The sequence below is a fragment of the Strix aluco genome, chromosome Z (assembly GCF_031877795.1).
Source record: "Strix aluco isolate bStrAlu1 chromosome Z, bStrAlu1.hap1, whole genome shotgun sequence".
In the NCBI taxonomy this organism is placed as follows: domain Eukaryota; kingdom Metazoa; phylum Chordata; class Aves; order Strigiformes; family Strigidae; genus Strix; species Strix aluco.
The window spans coordinates 72,463,216-72,480,657 of NC_133971.1; the positions used below are offsets into that span (position 1 = coordinate 72,463,216).

A 17,442-nucleotide genomic window follows, 5' to 3' on the forward strand; every position below is an offset into this window, starting at 1 on the left:
TGGTATTAAAAAAACCCATAGTGCTTCAGGGTGAGAAATACCTTGAATTTTACACTGTGTTAACATTTCGTGTAATCTGTTTTTCCTCAAGACATTTAATCTAGGAGAAAGTGTTAGGCACTCAGCTGTGACAAAAGTTGATCCTTTCCAATTTGAAATGGATTTCGTCAGTCTTTTCTGGTGGCTGATAGGATGGCATATTGATTGAGTGTACTTTTCAGAAAAAGGTATTTCTCTATCTCTTGGTGGCACACATAGGCTATTGGTTTCCAGTGTAAGGACAATCATCAGATGCGTAATGTTTGATCTTTGTCTTGCTCTAACTAGCTCAGACCTTCCTGTCTCACACCACCTTACACTTCATCCCTTCATGCCCATAACAGAACAGAGCTGCTACAAGTGATGAGAGTAATTTTACAAGCTCACCTACACTGGAAAGAGACCATTAGAACAGTGTTCTAAAATTTAGGAGTAGGAGTGTATTATCAGGATGAAAACAAGTTTAAGTGCAGTGCTGATTATCTTTGCTTTACCTGCACCTGCAAAAATAGAAACTTTTTCCAGTGCTTGAAAGATGTCTGGGTCAAGAAAACGAAGAGAAAGTTTTTGGGGACCTTAAGTCTGCAGGTGAGAACATGGATAAGAAAGAAGACAGAAGTGAAGACAGAGGTCAGTAATTGACAAGGAATGGTGTTGAGGAAGATACAGTTTTACACAGAAGGACCTATAAAAACAGTCCTGCTGGGGAATGCTGTGGTTTAGATTTCTTACCTCTCAATACCACCCTCGCCCAGCTAAGCCTGACAGCCTACGCACAGCTCCTGCCCAAGTGACCTTTTACCATGTTTTGCTGCTCTGTGCTCCCCAGAGTGTCTTGCACAGAAATTGTGCTGGTCACCTTGTCAGTTTCCACCTTTAAATCAGACCCAAGTAAACATATTCAAAATAGCAAGGGAAGAAACACTGAATCTTTACAATGTGAATGAGGGAAGATGGTATTATAACATCACTGGCACATCTTTGATTTCCTCCGGTTTTCCACTAGCTTATTGCACTTTGTACATCTTTGGTGGAAAACTATACTGAAAATACCTCCCTTGGGGTCAGACTAAGGGGCCTATGTAACATAACGTCCTCTCCCTGGCAAATACATAGGGAACACATGTAAGATTCTGAGCAACTGTAGAGTTATTCTTTGTTAAATTCCATTGGGTCCCTCTGAGCTGCGTTCATAGTGTGGATCATTAAGCAAATGGTCACTGTACATTCAGCAAACCAAAATAATACTATGAGTTGATATGAATTAGCATAGCTCTTCGGGTTAAATGAAATGATGCCACTTAATATAATCAAAATAGCTGCTATCTTTAACCAAAGTGGTTTTATTCTTTTTTTTCCCTCTCTCTCTTCTGCTCCTCCTGTATTTTACCATGGTGTTTTAAATCTGGCATATTACAAATTGTGTTATCATCAGGGCAGTTTTATTCTCCTTCTGTAATTCTCTCAGGAACTCTGAAACCATGTGAATACAGTACCTTTGCTTAAAATAACTCTTATGTGGTGTTGTGCAAATATTGACTACACTTGTTAATTACTAATTTTACTGTCAGCTTATGTTATAAAACCTTTGAAATGAGGTAAGATAAAGCCAGAGCAGTACTTGGCCAGAGTACTGTACTTTTTTTGGTACTAGTGTTTTGTGTCTGTACTTTGTAGAAGCAGCAGAAAGGCATGCATGGTAGCTAGTGTAACCATAGTGCCAGATGGTCCAAGGGGATGGTTTCTTTCATGTTGTATATCAAAAAATGCTCTTTCTGTGCATTAGTATTTGTGAATGTCTATAGTTGTGTTACTGTGGAACTTAAAGGGGTGCAGAAAAATCCATTTAAAAGTGATTTCAGGATTTCAAGGAAGACCAGTTTTAAAGGGCAAACCTGAGGCATTTCTGATGAATTTTGCTGAAACTGAAGTAACAACATTCTAATTGCCTTTTTGTCCAGCGAAAAGATAGACTATTCAGAGTTTAGGAGTCAACTTGATGAAATCCATTTGTGAAATCTTCTTTGATAAATTTTGTATAAGTAATGAATTTGCAGAAAGGAATAGCGTGTATTCAAGGGAAACTGGAGACAATCTGTGCAATATTCATTGCAACTAATCTGTCCTGCTGTAGTGGTGTCACTGATATTAGCAAAGCATATGAAAACAGAGGAGTTATTGAAATTATGGAAAGAGACAATTCAGAAAATTCCTCTCATAATCATCAAATACTCACTGCATCTTGATATAGAGATATATATAGCTTCATCCTTCTAAAAGCCTGTGTGCCTTTAAAATATCACAGTGTGCTTGCTGCTAATTCATCATAGTTACTTGGAGTGAGTAAATCAATAGCAGTCTTCCCAATTCATGAAAGTGTATTGCTTCTTGCTGAAGGCATAAGTGATTAAGCAGAGTCCAATCAATTTTGTTGCATGACTTTAATTGCTCCTCTGTTTTTTTGTTGCTGCAGTAGTTGTTGAGTCATGTTTTTAATTAAGACTTCCTGCACAGTTGCCATAGAAGCACTCAGGTAAGTGTCACTGAGAATTTCAGTGGCCAATTTTAATCTAAAGAAGCCTTCCAGGCCCTTTCCAGGATCATGCACAGTTGTGGTTGTGTAGGTATCTTTTGCTTCTTAAACCTAAGCATTGCTTCATAAAACTGTGTCACTGAGATGTCTTGAATCCACTGGTAACTGGTCACTGGGCTAAGGAGGAATAATAAATATAAAGATGGTTTTGTATCACAAAGGAAGAATAAACTCTAACAATAATTACTTTGCACTTCTGACTACTTCATCTTAAAGCAGACTTAGCTCTATGGCAGAGGCTCAGCAGCATGGAGATACTGGTTTCTGTCTTCAGTTCTGATATGTGTATTTGCATACACTTTGAAAAGAAGCTGCAAGAGGGAGGGCCTGTGACATTCTTGTAAAGAGAGTGAAAGTCATAGAAATATGTTACAATATTCCACTACAAATATCTTCAACTCCTGGCATAAAATACAGTAAGCAAAGGCCAGACTAATGGTTTGATTCTCTACTCCCATCAACATAAGACACTGTATCTTCAATTTTGCTAGTCCATTTTAATCTGTATGGTAGGCCGCCTCTGGTATTAACATTATGCATGTGCTGTTTTTGAACACAGGATTTCTGGTACTGTTTGAGGTACAGTGTAGTTTTGTGGATGTAGCTTCTCAGCAGCTGATTAATCCTACACAAGATGGGGTGAGAAAGATAGAGTACCAATATAACCCTATAATCTTGTGAAAAAAGTTATGTAGGTCATTAAAGATCCAACCCTAATTCAGTGACCTGTGATTTGGAAGTGAATCAGGAAAACATTTGCTCAAGTAATTAATATTTTATGTTAGCATCAAGTAACAAGTATATTTCCCACTGGTTGCTTGCTTTCTGGAAAACAAGGTTATTAGTAAGCATCCTGTTGGTGAAATTTAAAGGAAAAAAAAAATTAAGAACACAGGTTTCAAGTTTGTACTTCGTATTTCTAAAAATAAGTCATACATGTTGACCTAGATTATACTAGATTGATCTCACTGTGGCTAATGCCATTTCTATTTTACATGCGATTAATTTAAAAGACTGTGTATATTCACACTGTTTGAAGAAGTGACATTCTTCAGCACCTAATTCTGGATATGCACAATGTTTGCTTCTCTGTAAAATTTGAAACTATTCTGGAATAGTTTATTGGCTGTTTTGGTGAGCAGTTTGCAGCTCTTAAGGACAACTGCTGAAGCGCCAGGAATTTATGAAATGCAGCATATGTTACCAGCTCCCAGTCCAACTATCAAAAATAAATGGAATTTCATATGGAGGGACTATACAGAGGCTACATTTTGTAATGTTTGAAGTACAGACAGGCTCCAACTTCAAGCCTACCCAATGTTAATGGCGGTGTGGTAGGAATTCTGGAAATGGTAATACCTTGAGACACTGAACTTACTGTTTGTCCAGCTGCGTGTACTTGGAAATTGGTGTCTAAATGCTATAAATCTGCTGTACACTTGAAATTTAAACTTCTGGAAACACTGAATACAGCTAAAGCATTAGCCTTTGTAATAGAAAGCTTTTGAAGACAGAAACATGTATGTGTACTGAAATGCCCCTGACATCAGTAAATCTATATTTCTTTGTGGTGCTGTTGTGTTTCTGAATATTGAAATGAATGTCAGCATTTCAGCTGGAAACAGGTTTTACAGTGTCCTAAAACACTTCAGTTTAAAATGGGAATCTGAGCTATAGTAATACTTATGGTACTGTTGTAATAAGTTATACCTTCAGTGGGGAAATCACATAGAAAAAGCAGAGTGCTGTCTAGAAGTCCAACAGCTGAGGAAACATTTTTTTTTTTTTTTTTTCTTGAAGGAGGCATGCTCACATCCCTCTCCCACTTTTAAACATTCACTTAAGTGATTAAGTAAGCATTCATACTCATTTTCATTTCTTATGCGGCCTCCTAAAGTAGTACACTTCTTAATAGATTATGATTAACATTAGAGCCACCAACAAACTTGATGCACGTTATGGGTTACTCCAGTGCCATGCTCTTCAATACACCATGAACAGAAGACAAAACATTTACTTAAGCTGAAAAGTTTTTTCTGCAGTAAGTAATTAATGGAGAGCAGCAGGAAGCATAAACGTCATTTAGAAGAATTCAGACATACTATGCTGAATGTTGAAAGTCCTCATCTAACTTCTAAATTTTAAAAATATGCAAAAAGGGGAATATCTTCATTTTTCAAACCTGCTATAAAACAGTGTTCCAAGTAAATGCATTAAAATGGTACCTTTCTTTCAGACAAGAGCAGGTCAGTGTTCTCTATCAGAACATACACATAGCGGAACCAAGATTAATCCAGCCTTATGAACATGTCATTAAGAACTTCATCCGAGAGATCAAACTTCAAAGCACAGAGATGGAAACTTTGGCCATCGCGGTAAAAAGGTATATTGAGTTGTGTTTCTAGTTCAATTATGCAGTTACTTTTTTCTCTATTGCACTTTGTTTGGTTACTACTGGCAGTTAGTGTCAAAATGTCATGCGAAGTATTTCTATAAACTGAGTTCAAAAGTTAGTTTACATGTACACACATGTGCATAAGCACATATAGCAGCTTGCCAATGATTCCCTGTTCACGTTTTGGATAAGTCCTGTACCAAATTTTTGCAGGCTCTGTCCTTATGTTTAACGTCTTAAAACATTTTGACTCCTCTTCCTTGGCTGTAACTGAGTTTTAGCATACACGCCCATTATACTTTCATTTTAGAAACCATATTTTTGCTTCTTCAGCTTCAAGGGGTGTATTTACCTGTTGTAAGTGCTTGGCATTTGCAGTCTCAAATCGTCACTACCAAACCCAAGCAGATTAGCTCAAGACAGAGATTTTGTATGTGTGGGTGATGCAAGTTGCTGTAGTTATCCTATTGAAGTCTCTTCATAGGACAAACAGAGGGGCCTTTTATCTCTGTAACTTAATTTTCAAAATGCAGATGTGATGTATTTCATACTAATCATCAGCTGTCAGCTATTATTTAAAACCTAATTTGCCTGTATCTTCAAATTAATTTCTGATTTTGGTTCCCAACCATTCTAGCTTCAAGGTCTGGGCAATGTTAAAACTGTTTCAGTGTCTCACTAATTTGTTTCAGCTGAGGTAGGCAGATGTGTTTCATACAACATTCTTTCAAGCCAGAGGGCAATTCCTAAGAGAGTATTTACTTTTACATTTTAGAGCTCAGGATAAAGCAGCAGTTCAGCTCAGTGAGCTGGAAGAAGAGATGGAGCAACGTATACAGGCTGCAGAGCATAAAGTTGAAAAGGAAGTGAGTATTTTATATTTACAGAATTTCATAATTACCCAACTCTCAGTGGTCTTAAGCAGCATTGATGGCCAGGTGAGTTTTTTTGACACTGATGACCTGACTCAAAGCTGCCAAAGGCAGGGCCTGGATGAAAAGAAGCTATCCATGAGACTGTAAATGTATTATCTTAATGTTTTCCCAAAGGTGAATGGCTGCTCAGATGTAATAAACCAAGAAAAAAAAGTCTTTGTCTTTTGTGAGAATATGCTGGCCTAGAGGAATTTATTTCTGAGACCAGTGTTGAAAACGGATTGGAGAAAATGACCTTTCACCATAAAAGAAGGGAATCTAGTTCTACTAGATGAATCTATGTAGAAACTAATGCTTAGATCTTTTGTTCCTAACTGTATATCTGCATTGGAGTGGTGATCTTTCTTTTCCCCATTCTCATCCTGCAACTATATTTTAGAGAGTTACAGTCATAAGAGAGGGTAATTGTGATGACAGTGTGTGAGGGCCTGGACCTCCTAATGTTGTTGGGAAATTCTGTTTCAATGTGCTCGGGTTCTAGCCATTGCTTCAACTGGCTTGCAGTCTTGATGAAAAAGTACAGGAATCCTTTTCCCCTTACCAATTGAAAGATATATTAGAGCCACATATGCGTAATTCTAAGTAGTGCAGTAAAACCACCCTACCTGTGTTGTCTGCTTCATGTTGAACTGTTGCTAAATTCATATAAGATAAACCTAACTTTATAATGTGCATAAGAATAACAGTCTGTGAAAATGTTCTAATTTGGACATAAGAAATGTGTTAATTAAAACATACACTGTGGGCATAATTATTGCTTTGTAGGACACACAATATACTGAACACATTTGGTATGGATTCTTTCACCAAAGCATTTGCAGAATCAGAAGCAATGCAGTGCAGTCTGACAACTTGATTTAAAATAGTTCATGGTAGTTGAGCTGTGAAGGTAAACGGTATTCTGATAGATTTGCTTAAAAAAGTATCTTTCTCTATACAAGAGGAAACACTCCTACCAAACTATAAAATTCAGTGGTTTTCTTAGAAACAAAATGTAATGACATAAAATGTTAAAGATACTATTCCAGCAAAAAAAAGCGTATCATAATATGTTTAACTAATGATAATGCAACTCTCGCTTGTGATAAACTTTCCATTTCCAGAGAGACTAAGCATTATGTTTAGAAAACAGATACATTTGCTCTGGAAAATTTCTGTTCTTCAAAAAGTGGTAAATCACTGAAAAAAGCCCTGAAGACTCTTTTCCACTCCTGTAAGAAGACGACTGGGATGTGTGTATTCGCTCACTCTGAGAACATCCAGTTACATACTAGCATTTTGTAAAAACACACCTGCTATGTATTATGTAGTCTGTGTTTTTCATTCTAAAAAGTCCTCAAATTGTTGCTGAGTTGCATGGATTGGGATTTCACACCCAGCTATAGACATGAAAGATGGGCTGTAACTTGTTTTTCTCAGTGCTCATTTAATTTTCACTCCTAAATGTTCCCTTTAGCTCATAGCTCTGCGTACTCCACCTACTGAAACGCCCTGAGAGTAAATGTAAGATATTTACTTTGTGGGATTGTACTAAACCATTAATCTTAATGCCTGTACTCAAGGCTATTGTTTGTCAGGGTGATCTCACTCATGCCACTGTGACACCTGCCTCTGCATGATAGTATCTGCAGGCTGAGCCTATCCTGTATTTTGTTTCTTCAAGGGAAGCAAATAGTTACCAAACAATACTTAGAAGTCCTATATAGGTGCCAACAGTATGAGAATCCAGTTTCAGCTGATTACTTTGGTTATCATTTTAACACATGGGTTATCATTTAACACACTGATGTCAGCATCACGTACAGAAAAGTGCTGAATTCTGAACAAAATCCATGTCTGTCTTTTCCATGTGGAAACTCAACCTATCTCCTTGCCACCACATACCACTGCAGCATTCTGGTCTCTTGCACTGTGCACTGAAGTCCCTGAGGAGTGAGTTAGACACATAGTCATCTATAGGACGCGGAACCTAGAATTCCTCTCATTGTGCTTGATGTAACTGCATTTCAAAATCTCTGTTTTGATTAAAATAAAACTTAGAATAGTGTACTTGGCTTGATATGCAGAGCAAGTACCATATGAAACTAAGGATGCTGTCATCATCATACCTTTTACTGAACGTGGGCCTGTAACATTCCAACTTCCAAGTGAAAAAATTTAAAAGAAAACCAGAAATAAATAACTGATGGTGCACAATAATACTGTTACTAGCACACTGGTTTGAGAAAAAGGATGTAGTGGCCTGATTTGTGTGTGGGAGTGTATGTATACATCAATACATGCAATACACACCTGAATTTATGTATGAATAAAATTTGAACACTTTCAAGGTTTTTTTAAGACATCAAGAACGTTAAGCACAGGAGACTTATGACATGAAGAACAAGCACTGAATTGACCCATATCTTTAGTTCCACCTTACCATATTATTTCTATGAATATTCTATAAACGGACCGCATTTACAGAATCAGAATCTGTGTATCTTGAGGAAGGGGCAGGCTGGTATAATGGAAAGACAAAATTACACACATTAATCTAAGGGGAAAGTGTGTGGTTTCCAACTTGATGAATGCATTTTTTAATAAACATTTGAAACCTGACTCAACTTTTAATTATACTAAATATACTGCAGGAGAAGCGAAAAGCTGAAGAAGCGCTAAATGAGCTGAAACGCCAGTATGATACTGAAGTTGGGGATCTTCAGGTGACAATAAAAAAACTTAGAAAGGTAAGTGAGTTGAAGTCATGGTAAGAGTTTTAAAAGATGCTGACCTGATGAAGTGCATCCCCCAAGATGGATAATCATAATTCTAACTTTTAAATATAATGTGTATTAGTAAATGGCAACCGCAAGTACTTTTTTTTAGGTTGTGTTGTCATTCTGTGCTATTGTATTCATTCTGTGTAATTTACTGAAATACTTAAGAAAGGGACCAACTGCTAGCCAAATTCTGTTGCTGAGTAATTTTCTAGGTCCATCTAGTTGTTAACACTGCAGTTACCTAGTCTTGTATTTGATACATTAGAAATAATCTAATATATTGCCTCTAAATATTTCTAATTTATAGATTTAGATGAAATTGGCAACTGAAATGTAGTAATTTACAGTAATAAAGTGCCTCTTAGCTAGTGCATTTTTCTCAAATGTTAGTGGTAGAGGTGGGTTTAAGCTGTAATTTTAAACTGAAATTGCTAGTGGATCTAGTTAGTTCTAGTCTGAACTGAAATCAGCCTGACCTTTTCATTTGATACCTAAGCGTAAGGTAAACTGAATCTTGGATACGAATATTGGTTTGGATTATTTTGTAATTTGGGTTTAATTCTGACATTAGAATTTGCTATTAATTTTACTAGAATTATAGCAACCAGTGAGGGTATATTTTTCTTTTTTCCTACTGAATTGCACTTAAAAGAGCATTGATAGAAATGGAAATTTCTCGCAAGAAACATGAGAGCTTGTAGTACAAATTCTACACAGATGAGGTAGTATATAATTTTTTACATTAGTGAGGATACACCTGTATATATCTTCTCAATAGCTGGGTTCTGTGTCGCTGGTTATGCATATTCAACACCTACAGAGTGCAAAATGTTCATTAAACTTTTTTAAAGTATTGATTTAAAAGATTGTATCGAAATCCAGTGGTTTTTGGAGTAATGCTGCCTACTAGCACAGTTGGGGAAACTCTGGGTTTTAAAAACTGTAATAGCTGTAAAACGTTGTAGGTGTTATTTAGTATGATTTCCATTACTTTTTTTGTACTTTGAATCACAACAATTGATGACATATGTTAATTGTGCATTGTTTTATCCTTATAGCTGGAAGAGCAATCGAAAAACATAAATCACAGGGAAGATGTGGTTGAACTGAAAAAAAGAATACATGATATGTTGCTGGTAAGAGATGATTATCATCAACACATTAATTTAGCCTCAGTTTTAGCCTATGCAATACAGGTTTTTTTGTTTTTGTTTTTTTTTTTGTTTTTTTTTTTACATTTAATACTGGTAAGCTACAAAATAAACTTTTAAAGCTGTTGATAAGTGTATGAGGATCTTTAACTTGGAAAAAACCCTGTTCTGTATAAATGCGTACACATTCTAGGTATAACATTTAGAAATGGCTTGAGATGATACAGTCCCTTTTTTGTGTAACTGACACGGAAAAATAAAAACTCAGTGGTTCTTGCCAGCTGATTTACTTTATTGATTTAGAATTCTTTAATTTTCTTTCCCCCTCTGTGCTCAGATTTTCTAGTGTTTAATTTTTATTTAATTTTGATGGTTTTAATTTTAATATTATAATATGTCAACATTTTATGCAGCTGACTATGACAGCTAACATCTAATATCTTCCTTTTTTTAAAGGAAAATCAGAAACTTAAGAAAGATCTTTTAGAAGCACAGACAAATATAGCTTTTCTACAGAGTGAATTAGATAGCTTGAAAAGCGAGTATGCAGATCAGACTTTGAACACTGAGAGGTAAGGTACTTCTGCGTGATAATATTTTCACCAGGGACAAAAAAAAATCTGTTGTCTGATGTAGTTATTATGTATGCAGTTGGTAACTGTTATTTTCTAAATTTGCCATAAATTACAGGTATACTTTTGACACCATGCAAAGTATGTGTTGACTACTGTTCACTTGTCAGGTTTCTGAAAGAGCAAGTTCTGGTTTTGATGCAAACTCTCATAATCTTGCAAGGAAGCCCATTGATTTTACTGGGACTTTAGTTAGGAGTAAACGTTACAACATCAGGCAATTTTTCCCTCCATGACTTGCACTCAGATGAATATTCTGTATGAATAGTTTTGGGAGAACAGTTGTGGAAGGCTCCCACATGAGTCTCAACCAGTTATTCCTAATGTGAATGAAAGCTGCTTCTGGATATTAATGTAAAAGAGTGTAAATGACAGTTTTATTGTGTGGTTATCTTGAGGTAACACAAATGATATTTCAAGGGGAAAAGAGGGAGTGCATGTGGTTATTTTCATTTTCTCTTTCATTCACAGTCTTTGTTTGCTGTGGCAGCGATCAGTGGAGTTACCAAGTGGTTTTACTTTGCATAAAACTGCTTTTAACTTAATTCAGCAGAAATGTAAACATAGAAAAAGTGTATTCAGAAATATTTTGAAATTATATCTTTTCCACACTATATATTTCTCACCTCTTATAGATGTTGACTGTTGAGTTTTGTCCTCTGCCAAAAGCAACATTAGAAAAATAAAAAAAGATATCCTGTAAAGTATAACTTCTTTGGGTTTTTTTTTGCAGAGACCTAGAAATGATCCGAGAGTATAGTGAAGACAGAGATAATCTGGAAAGACAAATTGAAATACTTCAGTAAGTTCTTAGTAATTCAGGTTTTTATTAACAAACTTCCTCCCAACATATTCAGGGGTAAATGTTTTTGTATGCAAAAGACTGGAATAAGATTTAGGGAAAAAATACCAAGTAAAAATATTGAAATGGCCGCAATTTTCAGAGAAGGTACTGTGTTACTGGGCCACTAACTCTTCATTGTTTTTTTCTTTCTTTTCTTGGCCTCACTGACTTTCATTTGTTTATGATAAGCTGAACAAGATTTGAATCTATCCATGCTATTATAAAAAATATTACTTGGCTCCTTTTTTTATTGACTTTGCTTCTTCAGTAATTCCCTGATTTATCCTTTTCTGGGGGGTACTCCGTGCAGTATTATACAAGGGGTGCGGCACAGATATTTGCTTTCAAGGAGGGTTGCAATGAATAGTTTTTTTGTATCTTTAGTTAATTTCTTTATCCTAAACATATTCTTTCAAGCAACTGAATCACATCTGTCCTTACAGTCATCTCAGCAATACTTAGAGGGTAGTCACTTTGTATTTCAGAAGTGTTCAGAAGTGACTGTATCAGTTTACTACCCCCCTTGGCTGTTTTTTTTTTAGCCGTTGCTACAGTGTCTTTTTTTCCCCACAGCTGACCACAGACCGTGCTACAGCAGTGAAACAGGGTTTTCTAGGCTGTAACTGGAGGCTAAACTTCACAGTGCTTCTTTCACATACAATCATTTCTTTAAGTATACAACAACACATTTCTAGTTTCACCTTACTCTTTAGTGTTTATCTAAAGAAAAACAAAAGGGTGTTTCATATTTAATTTTTCAGTTTTTCTTTGTGATGTTACATAATATTTAATGTTTTCTTTACTCCTGCAAGTTAAACTATGTTTCCTTGTTAGATCAGCTAATAAAAAGCTACATGACAGCAATGATGGTTTAAGAAGTGCACTTGAAAACAGTTTCAGCAAGTACAACAGATCGTTGGTATGTATTTATAATTTTGTTTTGTTGTACTAGAAGATTTAAGAATTACACACCAAATGCAAATTTGCTTGTACTTCAGTGGGTACTCAGCAAATTAAGTTTTATTCAGTGGACTCACTGGGAATATACTTGTTGAATTTCGTTAGATTTTACTTATGTTCTGTGAAATAATGGAGTTTTGTTAAAGCACAACTACTTTCTGAGGTGCTTAGGAAAGTAGTGACTTCTAATATGCAATGGCCAAGTGTATCTGATGAGGTGACTAGATCAGCACTTTCTCTTGCACTAAAGGAAATATGTTTGTATAGTTTATATGGGACTGCCCTACCGCTGAAAACACACTTTTTCAGAAAACTGCTTTCTTTTAGTAGCAAGGTTTTAACCTAATTTGAACTTTTGTCCAGACAAGTCACTGGGAAAATGAATAGCAGGGACTGCTGATAATAGGGACTTCAGTCAGATCCTTTTGAACTATCACAACTCTATGGGGATCTGTTGTAACAGATGTAACCCGGCATCCTGCAAACCAGAAAAAGGAAGGATTGAAAGTTACAAAAAAATCTACTCTATGCTGCCATTTTGCAATAGTGGGAAACCTGTTAAACTCCAAAACTAATGACAAGGCAACCCTTTACATCATTGGGAAAGCAACTAACTGTTTTAGAAGAACAGGGCCAGAATAATGAGGCCACAGAGACAATACGGGCCAGGAAGCAGGAAAATAGGGGTCATTGCCTGTTTCCAGCATACCATACCATGAACATGAGTGCCTTTTGCTGATACAGGCTACCAGAGATTCACTGCAGGTGCAACAAAAAATACCATTTCCTTCTGCCATGCCCTGAAACAGAAGGGAGGCAGATTACAGAGAAGATAGAGGAAACTGTTTCTGGTGAATAAACAAGTAGTGGGACAGCAGAATGCATGAAATACCCTGTCTGTGTCACATGCTACCAGTTGAGATCTCTCCTTCTCTCCACTACCTCACTCAAGAACCAGGAGGTATCTCTACTGAAACTAGCTCAGCCAGTGACATTTCCCTTTTCACTTTAGTAGTCAACATGCCATTTTTCTAAACATTACTTTTCAAAGTTTAGCATTTGAAAGTCTTCAGGTGTAATAATGAAATAATCTTCTTGGAATTTCCAGTGTCTTTTGTGGTTGAGTGTGACTGGTAGGTTCAGTAAGAAGACGACAGTGGAGCCTAAATGCTATATGTAATGGGCCTTTTGACATCCTGTCCTATATAAAGCATGAGGTTTAATTAAAAATAAGTAGTTGAATATGTGTGAAAATACACCGTAGTAATTTTGACAATGCACGCTTTTTTCATGACAAATCTAGATGCTTACACTGTGTTCATCAAATATATTATGCATTTGTTATGTATCTGTTGCAGCGGTTAGCATGCACCTCACCAGGAAGTACCATTTCTAGAAGCAGTCCTAAATTTAATGGTGGACAGTCTCCTTTAAACTCACAGTATGACAGGTAAGCCAGGTTTGGTTTTATTAAGCTTAAAAAGACTAGGGCATCACACTTGTCTTAGAAGAGCAAATATTGCCAAATAACAGAGAGAATAGTTCTGTCTGATTCAGAAGAAATGTGTGACCATAGCATATGATCCAAAGTACACTGAAGTCAATATGAATCTTTTCAGTGACTTCAGAAAGCTCAGGAAGACTCTTCTCAGTGCAAATCGTGAACTTATGGAGAGTTCAGACAGCCTTTTGTTTGGTCTTGGACTGTTTTGATTCTAGTTTAATTCTCAAATCTCCTCTCCTTGTCTCCAAGAAACTGTAAAAGTCTACTGGTGACCTCTGTCAGCTAGCTTACTCAGTAGATAGGAAATAAAACATTTTTGGCCTATCTTCTCCCTCTATGTCTGATTTTTCTCAAGTAATAATTATTACAAAGCTATTTGGGCCTAATTCTTCGAAAGAATAAACATCCTCATCTCATACTGACATGTAAGAATAGTGAATGCACTTGGATATTAATTAGTGGGGTAAGAGCCACAGAGAACATTATTATCTAAATGCAAATACCAGGTGGTCAGAGCTACTTTGGTTTTGTGCTTATCTGATGTAGCTCATTGATCAGAGCTTCCTCAGCTCATTACAGAGACTCTCACTGAAGTCACTGGGTATTGGATCCAACCTCAAGTGCTGTAGATGATGCTATGTTTTTCCACTTTTTTTTTTTTTTTTTTAACAGCTGGAACTGCCAACAAAAATCTGTGTCCTTACTCAATTAATAGATAGTTTTGTCTTATTTTTCTTTCAGTGGTACTTCAAACTCTAGAGACATCTCTGATAGAGTTCTTAGTAGTCTGTGTTCTACATTTTGCCAGAGAGATTAATATCTTTGGTAGGGATTAAGTTGACTTCTGCTTCACACTAATAATATCCCCATTCATTTAGTAGTGTTACTCTTACTCTGCTGTCTCCATGTGAGATGTGTTTGCTGGCTGTAGAGTTTTGCTTGTCACAAACTGATTCCTTCCACTGAATGCAGATAAAACCAATTCTGTTCTGAGGGACATTCTGCAAATTTTGAGAAACATTCACTATGAAGTTGCATATTAAATTCAGTAATTTTCTGAAGGGATAACTAAAACCTCTCTGGAGGCTTAGTGATGTCGTTCTCGGTGAATATGTATTAGTAACTGCCACATGGTGCAATCCTTGCATTCCCACAAAGGTGAGAAATGCAAGCTACTTTAGAAGAAAGTTTATGCAATAGAAATAAACCTTTCTCTTAACAGGTGTGACTTAGTATCAAAAGACAGAGATATGAATGTCCCAAAACCTGTTCATTTTCAGTACTTTGCCTCCTGATGTCAGATCAGCATTAAGAGATGCTAATGTGCATTCTAACGTATTTTAAGCAATTTACATTAGTAGGTATATTTTTTTTTTATTTTAGTTGTATCATTCATCTTGGTCTAACTTGCTTTCAGCACATATGAAATTCCCAGCATTGAATTCATGCTTCAGTGAGATTGAAAATTGACTGCTAAAGACCTTTATTTCAGGGAACGCCTGAGAAGCTTAACTTTGTTATAGCATGCACCTTTCCTCTGTATTTCAGTGATGTGGTGTAGACTAGTAGGTGCATGAATACAAATAACATGGATGCTGTGATATTCCACATCAAAGATCATGCTCATTCATGTGGTTATTCATTAGCCTGAAATGATGTAAATTAGATGGTTCTGGATGTTGTTGCATGAAACAATGATGTCTCTGTCACCCCTATTTGGCTACTTGCAGGAAGGAATTATAGTTGACTCAGTAACAGCTTCATCATTTGGTGGTTCTCCCCAGTATACTCTTCTGTGGTGTGGCACTGATTGGGAATTCCCAGCCCCTCTGGCAGCAGACTGCCTTTACAAGGATTGATGCTGACCTTGTCTGTTCTAGAAGTTTAGTGCTTCACGTCCATTCCCAACAGGACTGAGCCGAACTGATTCTCTTTTCTCTTCTGTGACTTGGAGACATTTTGTACCTCACTTTAATTTGTGCCTGTCCCTGTCTTGCTGCAGAAGCAGGATAATGATTGTAGCCATAGTAAACATTTTTTAAAAGACTGATTCTTTTAAGATTTACTCTATTAATTTTTCTTTTCTGTAGTTTCATTTACGTAAATAAAAACTAAATTGTTTTTCTGTAAGCCATACTGTCATTGCTGCATCCATTTAAGTATTGTTACATATTACCACATCTAGAATGAAAAAAATAAAAAAAGGGGGGAAAGAAAGGACTCTCATGTAAAACCTTAAGTTTTGCATAACCTACCAAACTGTAAGAAAACACATTTCAGACACTTCCACGATTACTGATCTCCTGAGCTCTATTACGCCCTTTTCTATATTTATAGCTGTTACTTATTGGCCTGTGTGCTTCTATGAGCAAATGCATTCATTTAAATTAGATAGAGTATTTCAAGGTCATTTTATGTGTCTTAGAATAGGTCAAAATTAGCTAAACCGTCAGCCATCATTTTCTGCCTTTGCTGTCTTCATAGTATGTCATTTTCTGAATCTATTTAAACAATTTTTTCTGTGTATGAATAAATAGACATTCTTACTGAGACTTGGGAAGTCATCATCAATAACATAGATTATATAATTTCATTATTTAATTACATTTAATTATATAATTTGAGCATCCTAAAAGATATGATTAAAAGGACATTATTTAGAAAGGCAAAATAGGCATTGATATATGTCTTAAACTGTACAGTTGTCTCAGAATGCCTCAGGTTTTGTTGGGAAAAGCAATTGTGGAATGTTTTTTTCCCCCTCTCCAATATTTTCTTATTAGATCATCTCATTCTTCCTGTGTGGATGAAGATTATGATTCTTTAGCTCTATGTGATCCTATGCAAAGGATGAACTGTGAAGTTGACAGCTTACCTGAGAGCTGTTTTGACAGTGGTTTGTCTACCCTGAGAGATTCAAATGAGTATGATTCAGAAGTGGAATATAGGCATCAAAGGATTTTTCAAAGGTCACAGTGTATGCAAGAAAGCTTTGGTGGTGATGCTTCTGATACAGATGTAAGTGCCAAACTTACTCCTTCTCTGAGAAAGACCTTTGTTTGGAGACAAAATTAGTTTCCTGTTTTTAAAATGAAATGGATCTTTGCCCATAGGCCAGTTAAAACTAAGTATTTGGGTTATATGCATTTAAATAAGATTAGTGACAGTTTTTTTCCAGAATGCATAAATAGTTACTTCTCTTTAGAATAAAATGTTTGTTTTGACATTTTTGATAGATTTTTGAGGTAGTAACTTCATTTTTGAAGTACACATGGTTTTTGAAGGTTGTTAAAGAGCATGAAGACAGAAGCCCATTTTCTAATGATTGAAAGGCAAATGCTACAGAAGTAAAATAGGTTTCTGTTCACTTTCTCTTACGCTGTGGCAGTGAATGAAAAAATCACATACAGGAGAAAAAGAATACTGTTAGTACATACATTGACTTACACAGTAAGTCTCAGAATTTAGACATGTAGGAAGGTGTTACTGTGTCCATTTTATTGTTAGTAAAATGGAGAGCTTTACTGATAACTACATAGCAAGACTAGTATCAAGCGCAGCAGAACACAGGGTTTTTTTTAGAGTAGATTCTTTACTGTGCATTTAGTAGAGACATCTAGTCTCTGC

General features: G+C 36.1%; 1 protein-coding gene across 1 annotated transcript in view; it reads left to right on the forward strand.

Moving 5' to 3' along the window:
- Nucleotides 1–17,442, forward strand: part of RASEF (RAS and EF-hand domain containing) — a 32,204-nt gene that overhangs the window by 5,136 nt on the left and 9,626 nt on the right. The window contains exons 2-10 of the mRNA XM_074812086.1: nucleotides 4,869–5,015; nucleotides 5,803–5,893; nucleotides 8,596–8,691; nucleotides 9,783–9,860; nucleotides 10,332–10,447; nucleotides 11,241–11,309; nucleotides 12,186–12,270; nucleotides 13,670–13,761; nucleotides 16,599–16,833. Coding sequence (XP_074668187.1) covers nucleotides 4,869–5,015; nucleotides 5,803–5,893; nucleotides 8,596–8,691; nucleotides 9,783–9,860; nucleotides 10,332–10,447; nucleotides 11,241–11,309; nucleotides 12,186–12,270; nucleotides 13,670–13,761; nucleotides 16,599–16,833 — 1,009 coding nt within the window. The remainder of the gene's footprint in view (nucleotides 1–4,868; nucleotides 5,016–5,802; nucleotides 5,894–8,595; nucleotides 8,692–9,782; nucleotides 9,861–10,331; nucleotides 10,448–11,240; nucleotides 11,310–12,185; nucleotides 12,271–13,669; nucleotides 13,762–16,598; nucleotides 16,834–17,442) is intronic.